We start from the raw sequence: 15,973 nt of genomic DNA, 5'->3' as shown, positions 1-15,973 counted from the left end.
TGCCACCCCCCCATCTGGATTTTTATAACAATGCTAATAAAAGCATTGTGTAACAAAGGTTTACAGTTTCTTGTACGTTTTCTTTGTTTTTATTTACTAAAAATAATCGTGAGGAAATGGTTGCCGGAAGCAAATGCTAGAAAACTGAAAAGAAAAACCAATAAACCGTACACCTGTGTAACAATGCTTATATTAGCCATTTACAAAAATACAGATGGGAAAAATGTATGAGAATTTTTACTTTCATTTTGATGAAACACCATAACCTCTGTACAGAGGGTCACACACACTAAAATGAGCGCACACACACAATAAAAAGGAACACTAATAACTAGACACAATGTAAAGAAACATTTAACCAAGAAAATAAGTCTACAAACACACATGTGATGTAAACTCTACAGTACATGGAAAACTCATGCTGCACACAACCCCTACATGCCAACACGCACACACGGCGACAACGCAGACAGAGGTGGACACAAAGACTCCGCTCTTGAAGCATGCTGACCCACACGCACGCACACGCACGCACTACTCACCGGGGTAGCGCTGGGAGGTGAGAGGAGCGCCGTGGAGCGAGAGACGCCCGTTCTCTCGCCCGCCCCCTCTCCCCCCACCGCCCCGCCTCTCCCTCGCAGCGAGAGAGGGCTCTGAACGCCGCGGAAAAGAGGGAGAGGAGGGGACGGGGGGGGGACGGGTGGGGGGGGGGAGCGAGGGAAGGGGAAACAGAAGGAGAGAGGGAGAGGGAGAGAGAGAGAAAGAGAGAGGACAGGAAGAGACAGACGCAGCATGAGTGAATGAGAAGAGGTAACTGGAAGAAGCAGGGGGTTAAAAGGCTGTGGTCGGGCGAGACTGAAGAGAGAGAGAGAGAAAACACAGGACTGGAGACTGACAGCAGTTGTTAAAGCCAGACTCTACATGTATTAGACTGCTGGGCGGACTCCCAAACACACACACAGGGCCTCACCATCCATACACACACACACGCAAACACGCACACACGCATAACCTGCCAGGCAAAACCACCTCAAACAACCGGCGTGTGTTTGAGTCCAAGGGGCGCTCGAAATCTCATAGTGTTGGGTTTTCCTTTTGGTTCCTTTGGTGTGTTTTTAGTGGTTCATGATGATGTGTGTTCATGTGTTCTAGCTCCAAGTGGTGTTTCATGGGGGTTTCACACATGGTTGTGATTGTGGGTTCTGGTCACGGTCATGGTCGGTTGTAAAATGAGGGTTTATGGTTGTAGTCGTGGTTGTACGTGGCAGGTGGGTGGGGGAGGGGGAGGGGGAGGGGGAGGGAGGGGCCCAGAGCAGAGCCTCTTACCATAAGTACCGTATTCTGCCGGGCTGGTCCCGGGGTAGAAGCTTGCGGTGCCGGTGGTCACAGGGTACTGTTGGGTCGGTGCCATGGTGTAGGGGGCACGGTACTGGAGAGAGAGAGAGGAAACCCAAAAAAAGATATTCAAAGGGGGAGTTGGGGGGGAGAAGGACTCACTGGCAGTTAATGTAGCGCAGCACACCCAAAGGGAGGAGAGCAAATGGTTCAATAGTCTATTTTTCTTCGGCTTTGTGACCACAAGGCATTTCTCACTTGCAGGCCACAACTCCTAACACACCTAATAGTCTAGCAGGAAGGGCCCTCAGATTTTGAGATACCCCTACCCGAGGTAGAGCAAATGACAACCATGATTTTTCTTATCTTTAGGGTCTCCCATTAATGAAATTGATTGTTGTCAAATTTTATTTTTGGGGAAAAGATGTTTTTTTGGTTGTTCTTTAGAGCTACCCCAATCCCTGAAAAAGAGCCAAATTAGACCAGGCCGAATATGGGGAAGGTGACAAAAAAGCCCATAACTTGAGAATGATCACTCCTTTCCTCTTCAGATTTGCTGAGGTATGAACCAGGTGGTTGTCCTACATCACCAAATAGTCAGACAACTATTTACCTAAATAAATACTGAATTATAGTCCTGTAAACTTAGCTTTAGTTTAGACGGAAATTGTACTTTTTGGTGACAGGAACATAGGACTCCATCACTTTTCTCTCATTTATCAGAAAAACAGAAATCCCTGAAAAATATATCATTACTGAATTGTCTAGGGTGCTATTGAACAATAACCAGTAGTTGTATGGAAATATCTCATACAGTTCTATTGCAAATGAGATTTCTTTAGACATAGGCCTACCTCTTCTCTGATACAGTCAAATTCCGAATGGGGGATAAGTGGCATAATAGCCTATAAGTTAAGAATGCTCACTCTGATGGTCATGATATTTGGAGAGGGAAATACCAGGTGGCTGAACTACATCACCAAATAGTCAGAATAAGAGTAACCCAATCAATCCATTTTCCATTTTCTTTTTTCCATATAGGAGTAGCGCAAATTCTCTTGCGACTGGCAAAGACTCTTCCAAGCTGGCAGAGAGTCCAAAATGGGCCAGATCTTTGAGCTCGCTGAGATGGGTCTTGAGTTTGTTGAATGCTGTTGTCTTTCCTATTCTGTACAAACTACTTGTTGTGTCACAGCCAGTGAGTGCATGACATGCTGGTAGACAGTTAGACATGTCTTTTCCAATCTTCTCAGATATGGTGTTGATGGGGACATAGCTCTCTCTCATTCCATGGCCTGTATGCATGTACACCAGAGATGAACCAAACATTTCTTTGCTTGCATAGTATATGAGCAGTACTTCCACATCTGTGTCATCAGACCTCACAATGATGCGGGAATATGACTCTGCAAGATGTATGGCATGGAGCACCATCCTTGTGTCTGCCTCCTCCTGATCACTGTACAGTGATGTCAAACTGCTGACTCCTGCTGTGCTCTTCACCTCCTCCCCTTTGTCAAATCCACCTGCCAAGATGATGGAGTCATCTGAGTGTAGTCTCTGCGGGGCTGCAGTGACAATGTAGTTGCTCACAAACATGCACAGTGCAGTCTTGTTTCCACTACTCCTCAAGTACTTCCTGTAGTTTGGGACATTTGTGTTGCCAGTGATAACATGTGTAGGCCTTCCATCACTTGCACCTCTCCTTTGCCTCTCCAGGTCTTTGATTGACTGTGGGCCGTCATACCTGTCAAATACCATGACCACACATTGCATTTCATCCTGCCAGCAGCCCGGAACCATGGTATTGCTTCAGACATGCAGTTGAGATGAAGGTCAAAGTTAGCTTCACGCTCTGATCGTAGCATTCTGAGTAAGAGATCAGCCCCTTTGAGGAAATTCAGCCAGTACTTAAAAGTTGCTGATTGTTGAACTCCCCTCTCTGAAAACTGTTGTATTCTTCTCCTCAGTTCAGGAAGGTCTGTCTCCACTTCACTTAAGAACTGTCTGGCAGAGACCTGGTCGTTGCCATGACAGGCATGCTGCACATCTCGCAGGAGGTGTTCTTGTTCAGCAGACAATGGACTTTGGCCTTTTTTGTTCAGCCAGGAGACCAGTGCCATCCAGAAGAGCCTGAACAGAGCCTCTGAAACAACCTTGATGCTCCTCACACCTCTTGTCAGTTGTTTCCCCTGAAGCATCTGCCGAGCTGTTGCGTCAGCATAGACTCCAGACTCGGTTATCATGTCAAAGAGGCCCCCGTCTGCATACACCTTCCCAATGCTTGCCAGAAAGGCCATGGTGACGTGCATTCCTCCAATTCTCATGGTGATCTTGCCATCCAAAGCTTCAGGTTTGCTCCACAGAATTTGCTGTGCTTTGCTGTAGATGGCAAGGTCAGCAGTTACAAGTATATGCCTCTGTCCCAGTTCTTGAGCAAGCTGTGTGAGCTGCAAAAGAGCTGTATAGATTGTAGATAGGTCTGATGGTGAAGCTCTTATGAAGGGCATATATTGTACTGTTGTTAATGGGATGTCTGACGTGGATACATAGGCATTGAATGCAGACCATCCTGGGATTCTCTGTTCTTCTTCTTTCATGATACGGCTCACCTTCCAAAGTAAGTCTTGGCCTTCTGCTGCCTGAGCTTTTGTGCTGTCTGATTTGAGGACCTGTGGTAGAACTGCTGGTGGTTCAGATCGCCTACCTGGCTTGATGTATCTGAAATTCAAGAACAAGTCATTAGGCATCTTTTGTCATATAATTCAATCTTTAACAAAATGCCCTTACAAACAACAACACTCCAGATTCCTTAGATTATGATGTGTGACCTCACAAATAATGTGTAACTTGAATATTGGACAAATGCTAGTCTGACTTACACAAGTGTAATGTGAAACTTGAAGCCTCCAGTGCACATTACACATTTTACATTTTAATATTGGATTATATTGCATTAACATACAGTATATCAGAGCCATTTCAATCAAGTATTGCATGTGTCTGGCAGATAGTTGGTCTATAATATTTACCTCTGAACCTCTTCATTATCCAAATCACAGCTGTCCAGGGCATGGAGAGATCTCTCTGGGATTCTCAGGATGGGGTTGTGTGCTGTGGCAACATCACCTCTTCTGTATACAACAATTGCCATGGAATGTGTTGTATTTTTGCCATCCAGCGTCTCTTCATTCTGGTCAAAGTTGTCAATGGCTGCATCAATTATCCCATGTTCTGTGGTTCTTGTCAGTCCATTTGGAATGTAAACACCTTTGCTTCGCTGTAATTGATCTGCTGCTACTGATGTGAGAAATTGACGCACTTCATCATACGACACACAATGACCCATCATGTGTAGCTTGTTGATAAGGGCCTTGCTGCCAAACTCATGATGGATCATAATCCCAAGTCCTAGAGTGATAGGTGTACGTCTGCTGCAGCACTGTGCAATTAGATCATGGCAAAAGGTTATAACACTTGTGTTATTCTTCAGAGCTGGGTCCTCATCACAGGTCTGCACATTTTTAAATGCACCTGCATTGACACACCAGTTCACAAAATCATACAGAGTGTTTGGCACATATTCACTGCACTGGAGAAGGGAAAGCTTGTCACTGCTTATGTAGAATTGAGGCTCATGCTCAACCTTTTCCATAGTTTTCCTCAATATACCTGCAGCCTGGTGGAGGATTTGAGTGTCAGTGAGGGTCTCTGTTCTCTGTGGAGGCATTGTCTCCCTGTCTTCTGTTATGTTTTCTCTGAGGAGAGAAGCTTCTCTCATTGCATGGCCAACAGTCATGGCACCAGAACAGATCAGATCAGATTTTCCAGGACGTTCAATGAAGATGAGTTTATCCCCATAATGCTGGTTCATCTTTTCTTTGAGTTTCCAGGATTTATACATTGTTGGTTCTGTAGCTGTACTCAGTTTTCCTTTATAGCTCTCAGTTACAGCACTCAGTGTTGTGACAGTCATATGCTTTGAATTAGTTAATTCTTCAGTTAGCTCAATGAAAGCTCTTTCATGTTCATTTAACTTCTTTTCTGTTAAATGTTTGTTTCTAGCTGCTAGAATGTTCCTTTCTGAAAGATAGTGTCCTAGGCAACTTCTGTGATACTTTGCATCATAGGCAAAAAGATCTTCATAGGTCAGCATACGGTGATGTATTATTTCATCAAACCTCTCTGAGGCTGCGTTGAGGACCTTTGACCTTGTACTTTCACCTGTACCGGTACATATAGGGGTCAGGCCTTCTCTCTTTGTGACTTTCTGGCTGCAATTGAAACATTGGCTGCAAATGAAACACTAGCTACGGATGTCAAATCTAGTGTCTCTGGACAGTCTAAGTCTTTTACTGATCCTGGGGTGGTTCTTGATCACTGGTTGTAGGCGTATAGTTATGTGTGCTTGAATAACTGGCCCGACATGACCTGTGATATGAAACCTTGACCTTGAAGGACAGTATGTCATCTGAGTGGGGCGATAGTCTCTTATGAACTTCATCATCTCGTCCTTGAGCAACGTTCAGTATGGTTCTGAGTCCTTGTAAGCTGGGCTCTGCTAGCCTCTGCCTAGATCCGAATGCCTGCACTATGGTTTAAAAGCTCACAAATCTAACAACATATTAATATCATAGTTGGACATATGTGTTACCTGTTATCTGTCATTAGATTGGTGATAATCTGAACAGAACTGTCAATCCACAGCCCCTCTCCCTCTGAGATGGAGAATGTTATGGCTGCTGCTGCCCAGTTGGCTACACAGTTTTGAAACATGCAGCTGTCACTCAAACCAGAGTGGCAGAGAGTGTTCCACTGTCAAGCTTCAAAATTATTTCTATACTGTACTTTGAATTAAGGTTCCAGTTTTAATAAAACCTGTACTATTTACACCTATGTTTTAGAGGCTTGCAATTTAGAACTAATAAACTTTATTTTATTGGGTTACTCTTATTCTGACTATTTGGTGATGTAGTTCAGCCACCTGGTATTTCCCTCTCCAAATATAATGACCATCAGAGTGAGCATTCTTAACTTATAGGCTATTATGCCACTTATCCCCCATTCGGAATTTGACTGTATCAGAGAAGAGGTAGGCCTATGTCTAAAGAAATCTCATTTGCAATAGAACTGTATGAGATATTTCCATACAACTACTGGTTATTGTTCAATAGCACCCTAGACAATTCAGTAATGATATATTTTTCAGGGATTTCTGTTTTTCTGATAAATGAGAGAAAAGTGATGGAGTCCTATGTTCCTGTCACCAAAAAGTACAATTTCCGTCTAAACTAAAGCTAAGTTTACAGGACTATAATTCAGTATTTATTTAGGTAAATAGTTGTCTGACTATTTGGTGATGTAGGACAACCACCTGGTTCATACCTCAGCAAATCTGAAGAGGAAAGGAGTGATCATTCTCAAGTTATGGGCTTTTTTGTCACCTTCCCCATATTCGGCCTGGTCTAATTTGGCTCTTTTTCAGGGATTGGGGTAGCTCTAAAGAACAACCAAAAAAACATCTTTTCCCCAAAAATAAAATTTGACAACAATCAATTTCATTAATGGGAGACCCTAAAGATAAGAAAAATCATTGTTGTCATTTGCTCTACCTCGGGTAGGGGTATCTCGAAAACTAAAGCCTTTTTTGAGGACTTGCTGCTAGACTATAAAACTGCAACAGTACAGAGGGAGGATGTGTTACACACGTTATATGTGTGTGTGTGTGTGTGTGTGAGAATCCACTGTATAAGTAGCGAGTGTTCTTAAGTGTGTGATGTCAGCCGTATAAAGTCTATACCAGTGTGTGTGTGTGTGTGTGTGTGTGTGTGTGTGTGTCAGGGTTTCCGTTAACCGGTAATTATCGGTCTTTGTCCGGTAAAATTTGTTGAAGTCCGACAAATTGAAAAGTCGTGGTGAAAATAATTCCCTCTAAGCACAATTTGAATACAATTCACTCAAGTTCACATTCTGATTCCTTCTATTTTAAAAAAGATGAATATATAGGCTATGTATTTCTTTTATTATGATATGATTTGACACCGGCATGATGATGACTCCTAATGTGTAGGCGGGCCTATGCGAAACAGCGGTAATAGTCAGGTGCCACATGGGATTGATGCCAGATGGGATTACAGCCTAACCAGTCTATTACCGCTTAAACCTAGTAGCCCATTCGGCGGTAACCCGGCCCATCTGGCAACCCAGAGTTCAGAGTTGAATGGAAAGAAACTTTCCCCTGGCTGCGTTTAGATGAGGAAGGAAAAATGTTCTGCTCACCGTGCAAAAAATCGGGGAGGAATAACGGATTCACGAGAGGAGAAACGAATATGAGAATGTCGGCTCTCACTGATCACAGGCGGTGCAGTGAGCACATATCGGCGGTCAGTTTGAGGCAACAGCAAACCGCTATGAAAGGCCACTGTGAGCAGGCTAATGCAACGGCTAACAATAAGCTGCACTCTCAGCTACAAGTTGCATTTCACATGGCAAAAAATGGCATCGCATGTCATCAGTATGTGGGACTGACTGAGCTACTGAAAGCAGTTAAGGCTCCAGATTTTGTCTTGAGTGAGGGCATTTAGCGCCACAGCAACTCCGTTGATGACATGGAAAGGGCACGGAAGACGTTGTGATGGATCAGCTGGATGAAAAGCTAAAGGGGAGTGACTTCATTGGAATTATCATTGATGAGACAGTAAATATCACCGTGGACAAGAAGCTGATTATATACGTGAAGTTGGAAATAAAAGGAAGAGTTGAGACATGTTTTCTGGGCAATTATGATGTGCGGGACCGCACAGAGTGTATATTTGACAAAGTGGTGGAGGTGCTCCGCAAGAGAGGTGTGGAGCTGTCCCGTGTCATTGGCCTGGGCTTTCCATTCAGGTGCACTGTGGTGCCCACCGAGTTGCGCTGGCCGCGCTAGATGCTGCAAAGGCTGTTGACCAGGTAGGAGCCTACAAGCGCACAACTGCTTCTGTGTACTCCTTTTGTCCACCTGGTTATAGAAATGACGTTGTTTTATTGATTAAAAAAGGGTAAAACTGGAAAGAGAAAATAGAAAACTCACATTAATCCCAAACAATTTAACAAACTTCAGTTAACGTAATGTGGAGTCCGTTCATTGATCGATGCTGTCTGTTCAGTTCCTAGTGAGGCGCCCGTTCAGCGCTGGACATAATGGCATAGCGCGCATGCGAATCATGTTATATTATTATATATTATATAGCTCGCATCTAATCGTATCGGATGAGAAATATACATTAAATGGCATATATAGGCCGCTACACAACAGTTATCACCGCGACAAACAGCTTTTTTTTTTAAATATTATATTTTATATTTTTGATGACCGGAATATCTCACGTTTGTCCGGTAAATCGAAATCTTCCCGGACACGATGTCCGGCGGCAATTTTTTCTAACGGAAACCCTGGTGTGTGTGTGTGTGTAGTTTGTGTGGGTGTAGCATGTGTGTGTGTCTGCGTGCACGTGCGTGTATTATACGGTGTAACGGTGTCGCTGGCTGTACCTGTCCAGTGTGGGTGGGTGTAGTGTAGAAGGTATTATACGGTGTTGCTACCTGTACCTGTCCAGGAGGGATGAAGTAGCCCTGAGGGGAGCCAGCGAAGGAGATCTGCTGCTGGGGGATCATCATCATCTGGGAGCCCTGCTGGTAGACATGCGTGGGCCCCACGGGCCGGGGCCCGCTACTGGTCTGGACCCGGGGGGCACTGGTGGGCATGGTGGGCCTGTTGGCGTAGTAAGGCTAGAGGGGGGCGGAGGAAATAGTTAGGACAATATACGAACAAATGTATGAGCACTAGCTAATGCGTGTAAGCAAGCTTACTAGCTAGCGTGTGTGTGTGTGTGTGCATGTGTCTATGATCAAGCTTGCTACTGTAGCTAGTGAGTGTGAGTGTGTGTGTGTGTGTGTGTGTGTGTGTGTGTAGGAATTAACAAATCCGAGCGTGTGTGCTCCTGCAAGGGTGTGTTGTATGCATGAGATGCATGTATGCATGTGAGACTTGTCATGTGGGTTGAGGTTTGAAGGAAGCAGAGTCTCCACACAGGACAGAACAGACTGCACACACACAGAGACTGCAGAGGGGTTTTCGCTGGTCTGGAGTTGAAATAGAACACCAGGCACACTGCGTGCCAGGGGTCAGCAGGAGAGGGGGCGGGGGGGGGGGGGGGGGGGGTGTCCACGGGGCAGTGACTCAGAAAACAGGGACAAGGACTGGGTTCCATCGTGTCCATCCCCCCCCCCCCCCACAGATCTGATATTGACTGGGTAGGTGGAAGCCAACGTGGTGGAGACCCTGTGGCTTCCAGGCCCAATCCCATCAGATCTGTGAAGGGGCGTGAGTGAGGACGGAACGGAGGGGGAGGTGGTGAACAACATTCCAGTCCTACCGTCCGGCCTACATCCCTCAAAGAGTCACTGCTCAGTGGACACCCCCCCCACCCACCCACCCTGGTTACCTAACACCTGTTAGTCTAGCCGCTGGGAAATATAGGGCAGGGCGGGAATAAATCTCGGTAGCAAGCTGGAAATATGATTCGCCTCTTAGTGGAGAGGTAACTGTCGCATTAACAGACTAACATTAAAGCCCGTCCGCTTGGCTATCGAGGGGGGTGTGTGCGTGTAGCAAGTTCAACCGGTTATGTGGAGACTCAACTTCTATCATTCCATTTCTTATAGACTCAACTAAGGTTAGGGGGGAGAGAGAGGGAGGGAGAACGGGGGAGGAGAGAGGGAGAACGGGGGAGGAGAAAGAGAGAAGCTGTTACCTGCAGTGCTCTGTATCCACCCTTCAGCCGCACAACACACGAGCAGAGAGAGAGAGAGAGAGAGGGAGAGAGAGAGGGTGAAAAGGAGGACAAGAGAAGAGAGAAAGGGATAGACAAGATTGAGGAGTAGATAAGGAAGAGAGAGCAGGGGAATGAGAGAGAGATAGGGAGGGAGAATGAGAGAGAGGAGAGAGAGAAGAGAGAGAGTATGAGAAGCAGTAGCATATCACTCAGCCATTCACAGTTAGCGGAAAAAACATCAGTCTTTCAACTCCCATGCAGCTCACCATCAAAGACATTAGAAAACTGGAGGTGTGGGGGGGGTCTTAAGGCTTGAACAAAGGAGGCCTGCCACTCATCTACCGGTGTCACTCGAGCCTTCCTAAGCTTAGGAAACGGGTCACGACTTTAAATTAAAGAGAGACGTCGGGCGAGACGTCAAACCGGCCGCCGCCCCAGGAAGAACCCGCCGCCCCAGGACTGGTCTGATCACGGGTGTGTTAACCTGGAGCGGCTATTTGTGTCGGCAGCCTAAGGAGGGGGGGGGGGGGGTCGACACAATGACAGGGCTGACCCGAACCAAACCGCGCTGGGTTGGATATTTTTCCTTATGGCAGATGCAGATCCAAGCCAGCGCAGTAGGGGCACGACTAGAGTCTTCAGAAGGGGGTGGTCCAGGAGAGCCAGGGCCGAGAGACAGACACTGAATTCCCTGATACCACTAGCTACGCTACAAGGTGGACGCATTTTAAAATAGGCCCACGCCATAAATTGAGGTGGTTAAGGTGTCTGGTTACACAGCTAGGTGTCAACGGTACATGGGGGAATGTCGAGCCTAAATCCTTCTCGAACGGCGGGTTTTGAATGCATGCAACTGGCCTGAAGAGGGGATGGCGGCCATTTTAGGGAGCGAGTGAGTGAGGGGTGTTAGTACCTGTTGGTGTAAAGCACGGGGCCCTGCGGCAAACTGGGAGGACAGCAAGAGAGAGAGAGAGGGGAGGGGGAGAGAAAGAGAGAGGTCAAGGTTGAGAGCCAGTGAGAGGGGGAGAGAAAGACTGTTACACACACATGCACACAGGTTTGACTGAAGCACTGAAGCAGAGATGACCGCTGGAACACACGCGAGAGAGGGAAAGAGTTGGGGCCCGTGGTCTCGCACACACTCGGCATAACACACCACAGGCTTGAATACAGAAAGAGAGAGAGAGTGTGTGTGTGTGTCTGTGTGTGTGTGTGTGTGAGGGGAAAAGAGTAAGAAGGAGAGAGGCGAGTACCTGCCGCGGTTGCGGTGCGGAGTTCATTTGTGGAGGTGGGGTGGCGAAGACAAGAGAAGGGGGCTGTCCGGGGGCATAGGCAGCCTAGAGAGGGAGAGAAGGGGGGGTGGGGGGCGGGGGGGTTGGGCAGAGGAACAGAGCAGTTAGCCACCAACTTCCTAGCTCTGGTCAAAACTCAAAAGCCAACCGTCCAGACACCGGAAAAAAGACGGATCCTGTCCCGTCATTGGCTCTCACCTGTGTCAGTCCAGGGGAGGGGGCGGGATGTGGGACAGAGGTGGGTCCCGTTATAGGCTGCGGTGGTTTGTTCATTTCACGTGGTTCTGTGGTTCCGCATCAGGGTGGCGCCGACTTGCCAGCCAACCTGAGGAAGAGGAAGAGGAAAAGGAAAAGAGGAAAAGATTTCTTCATCATCAGATCATCGACTAATTAAAATCTGGTCCCGACGGTGCAAGTCGGTTCAAGCACGGCGCTCGCTATCAACTGTTGCATCATCAGGGTTGTGGGGATTAACGCTCGCATACTGCACAGAACAATTGTGTTAACTTGTGACTAATGTCACTCCAGCTTCCATACTGTGTCTGCTCAATTATAATAGAGGCTGAACGGTGACAATGTCCTCCACAAACAACTACACTCCTCAAAATGACGCCGCGTCAGCTGAGCTAGCCAACGATAGCCTCTTTAACATCAGGTCAAAATGGCTCTATGTAATAACCCGGATAGCAGGCTGTGCCCTGTCTCCCAACAGTTTTAGCATGAGCTAACTTGGAGCCGCCTGATAGAACAGACACGGGAATGCCAGACTTGTCTGTGGTAACTTGTGACAGGTCACTACAGTTGACCGACCGCCTGCCACCGGTCGCAGGTTGGTGTGCGAAGCACGAAACATCCACGTTCCTTTCGTGACTTCCGTTAGGCTCTAAGGTCATGTCGTACCAGAGACAGCATGATGGGGCAGTTCCAAATCTGTATGCGCATTAGTAGGTTTATGCAAGCGCATAATAAACGTTGCCTTGCCAAGCACACAGGGTGTGGCCTACTGTTCCGCCTCTGATAACACAGCAATGACTCCTCCCAAAAGACTTGTGCTCATACACGCTCGTACATACACACGCACACACGTGTGCTAACATACCTAGACAAACATGTATTAGGTTCTGTCTCTTTCCCCTTCGATTCCCTCCTCTCTCCCTCTCCTCCCTCCCAGTGTTCTATTAGCCAGCTGGTGGAGGTGAATACACCCCAAACTCACCATCAGTCAGACAATGGTGAACCACTTCTGCCCGAGGGGGCAATGGGTTGAGGCAGCTACTAGCATTCACCATCACTAAAGGGACAGTTCTACTACATTCCATTTGAAACAATAGGGGAGGACAGGCCATTGGCCCGAGCCATCTATTGATCCTGACAGATGGCACCAATAAAAAACATGTCGACTTCATGACTATTGTCTCATGAGATTCAGATTTAACATTTGATTTCATTTGATGTGGAAATAAATAAAAAATCTGGATGTTCTGATGGGGAAACATAATTTGACAGACTGACGCTGGACTGGTTATACATTTGTTTAAGGCCTGGCATTTAGGTCATGGGGTTCGAACCCAGTTCGTCAATGGGGGATTAACACCATCACCAGATGGAGCAGGTTAAACATGTCACTGACTCATAATCAATTGGTGACTTACTCAAGACAAGAGTCACTAAATGCCAGTATTTGTGTAGCCATTTTAAAATGCCAGTTGTTTGGGTAGCTATTTGGCAATGGCTCCAAATTCCACCACATGTTGTGTGAATAGGTGACAATGTTTCCGATGCTGTGCCACTGATGTCAGCGAATCATTCGAGACAGCAGGGGGTCTAGACCACATTTGTCGGCGAACGATCTGTAATAATCACTTACTAGTTTAGATGTTAGATGTTCACTTCAGCGTTTAAGGGCTACGGATTGTAGTCAGATCAGGGGCATGCATTTAGTTTAATTGTGGCATTAATTCAAACGTGAAATGAAGTCTCAGCCTGGGCATCACATGGTGCACCAGGGGCCATCTCATTGAGGAGACGTGTCACGTTGGAAGCAGCCGGTGTGTGAGCCGCCATGCTTAGCCTGCCCAGCTACCATATGTTAGCACACATCCCCATTAGCCCAACATCCCCATTCACACAATCAGATCCATGGTTAATATTAACGATGATTACAGGATACACAAATATAGATAATATGATCTGACCGTGAGAAGATCAAGATGCATGTGGCATTAACATTACTGATGTGGGGGTCAGACTGGAAGCATGGGGCCTGTTCGGGCATGAGGCTAGATTACTACAGGGGACCTGGGTGGTTCAGACGAGACCCACACTTGAGTTAGCTTAGTTAGCCTGCCTGCTACGTGTCTCTCATATTAATGACTGGTTGAACTTGACGAACCCAGAGCAACACACACATGATGATTATAACCCTGCAGACAGTGATATGTTAGCTGATCAGATGAAGATGTGTCAGGGTTAGACATATTGAACATCGAGAAGGCTCAAAGACACTTTACATCCATGGAGAAGACAATCAATGAATACAAATATATCAAATAAAACATGCCAGGCAACTTTGGCATGAAGATGTGGGTTGAAATACTTCCATATTAGATTAGCTAGACTCTTTTTAAGCCTTCATTCATCGTAGGCCCACGACCAGACCAAAAAAGGTGGAAAACCAGCATGACAACCCCCTGACAGGTCGGATCAGGTTTAGCTTAAACGCCCAGGCAGCTGTCCAGGTTAAAAGCAAAGTGGGGGGCCACAAACAAACAAACAACATCCTCAAATACAGACAGCTGGAAAACGAAAACACCCCCCACGAAAAGATGTCAACAGAGAGAGAAGCTGTCAAGTTCAAGCGATCGAATCGAAACACACGTTGGAAAGATGAAGCTAGCTAACAAGATGACATCAGCTAACGTTTAACAGGCGATGCTAAAGCTAGTTAACCGTTTTTTTTTTAAATACCAAGAACAGCTTAATACATATACTTACTTACTAGACCAACAGACCAACGGTCTGTAAAGAATAAAGATAGTGACAATATCGAAATAATACCACATTAATGTGGAACATTAACAGCGCTTTTGAAGGAGGCGAGTTTCCTTGACAAGGAGATTATAACAGCAAGCTAACGTGTTAGCACGTCTCATCACCGGCTAACCTTGTAGGACACAGACAGACACCCAGGCAAGGCCTTCAACCAGCCAGTTCGCCTTTCACACAAACCCCTAGCTTAGCTTAGCACTGCAAAACCTAACCTAGCTTAGCACTGCAGGTTCATAATCACAGGGCTTTCTTACCGGGAATGAAGAGTTTCTGTGGGATCGGAGGGAAGACCTAAACCCTCTCTAACCGTCCGTTACTTTTTAAAAGTAGTGCTGTAGTTTCTTGCCTTCTTTTCGGAGAGAAGGCAAAGTGCCCTTATTGACTTAGCTAAGCTAAGCTAGCAGGATAGGGGGTGAATGCTATCAGCGCTGTCACTTCACGGTCTTTAAGTTCCCGGAGCGTGCTAAAGTGACAGGGACACCCAAATAAATTAATATAGCACTTAAATGTTACTATTGATGACTCCGATGCCTCCGCGAAAAGCCTCTGGACCGGAGGTCCATGATCAAGGCGCCGATGGTGACGGATTGCCGGTACAATATTCACACACGTCTGGGCTTTCGTTGGGTTTTACAGCGAGGCCATGGTGGTGCGGTGCCGGTCAGAGCGGTAGCGCCTGGTAAGTCGCATGGGCACTTCCGGGAAAATTACAATTTGATGCCGTTTCCTCGGTCACGTGACAGTGGAGAAAAGAAAATTCGTTTTTCTGGTGATAAATTGTACCTCTCTTTTTTTCTCAAATATTTTTATTATTTTTCTTGAGATTAGGACAATACAACATCCAACAGGAAAGACAGACACACATTAATACCCACATCACAATCTGGGCAAAACAAACAAAAAAACACAGAAAAACCAAATAAAACAAAAACAGCAACAAAACAAAACAGCAACAAACAAAACAAAACCAAACAGAACCAAAAACAAAAACACAAAAAATAAAACAAACAAACAACAAAAAACTAAAACTAAAAGAGAGCAACAGATAAACAAACAAACAAACAAAAACACACACAGGTGCTACCAGATAAATTGTACCTCTAATAAACTTTACATTTTGCTCCAAATAGAATAAACACAATAAAGGACAATCTACATCTTCATGCCAAAGTTGCCCTGGCATGTTTTATTTGATATATTTGTATTAATTGATTGTCTTCTCCATGGATATAAAATGTCTTTGAGTGCTGAGAATTATATATATATATATATATATATATATATATATATATATATATATATATATATATATATATATATATTATAAAGGGCTATTCAAAATATAATAATTATTATAATATTCAGATCTAAGAATGGTATTGACTGTGAGGCCATCAATGAAATTAGTACTACTGTAATTTAAAAAGAAAGTAGGCTTACAAGTAGGCTTGTACTTATACAAGTAGGCTTGTATAGTGTCTT

At 45.6% G+C, this 15,973-nt stretch overlaps 1 protein-coding gene across 1 annotated transcript in view; it reads right to left on the bottom strand.

Moving 5' to 3' along the window:
* Positions 1 to 15,119, bottom strand: part of eif4g1a (eukaryotic translation initiation factor 4 gamma, 1a) — a 30,858-nt gene extending 15,739 nt beyond the window's left edge. The window contains exons 1-6 of the mRNA XM_080546718.1: positions 14,746 to 15,119; positions 11,642 to 11,768; positions 11,405 to 11,488; positions 11,065 to 11,097; positions 8,926 to 9,105; positions 1,327 to 1,429 (exon numbers count right to left, since the gene is read on the bottom strand). Coding sequence (XP_080402844.1) covers positions 1,327 to 1,429; positions 8,926 to 9,105; positions 11,065 to 11,097; positions 11,405 to 11,488; positions 11,642 to 11,716 — 475 coding nt within the window. The 5' untranslated portion in view covers positions 11,717 to 11,768; positions 14,746 to 15,119. The remainder of the gene's footprint in view (positions 1 to 1,326; positions 1,430 to 8,925; positions 9,106 to 11,064; positions 11,098 to 11,404; positions 11,489 to 11,641; positions 11,769 to 14,745) is intronic.
* Between the last annotated feature and the right edge of the window lie 854 nt (positions 15,120 to 15,973).

Source organism: Nansenia antarctica (assembly GCF_963989245.1).
Source record: "Nansenia antarctica genome assembly, chromosome: 16".
Lineage (NCBI taxonomy): Eukaryota > Metazoa > Chordata > Actinopteri > Argentiniformes > Microstomatidae > Nansenia > Nansenia antarctica.
Note: the sequence above shows the minus strand (reverse complement) of the source record. Positions and strands in the feature narration are given on the sequence as shown.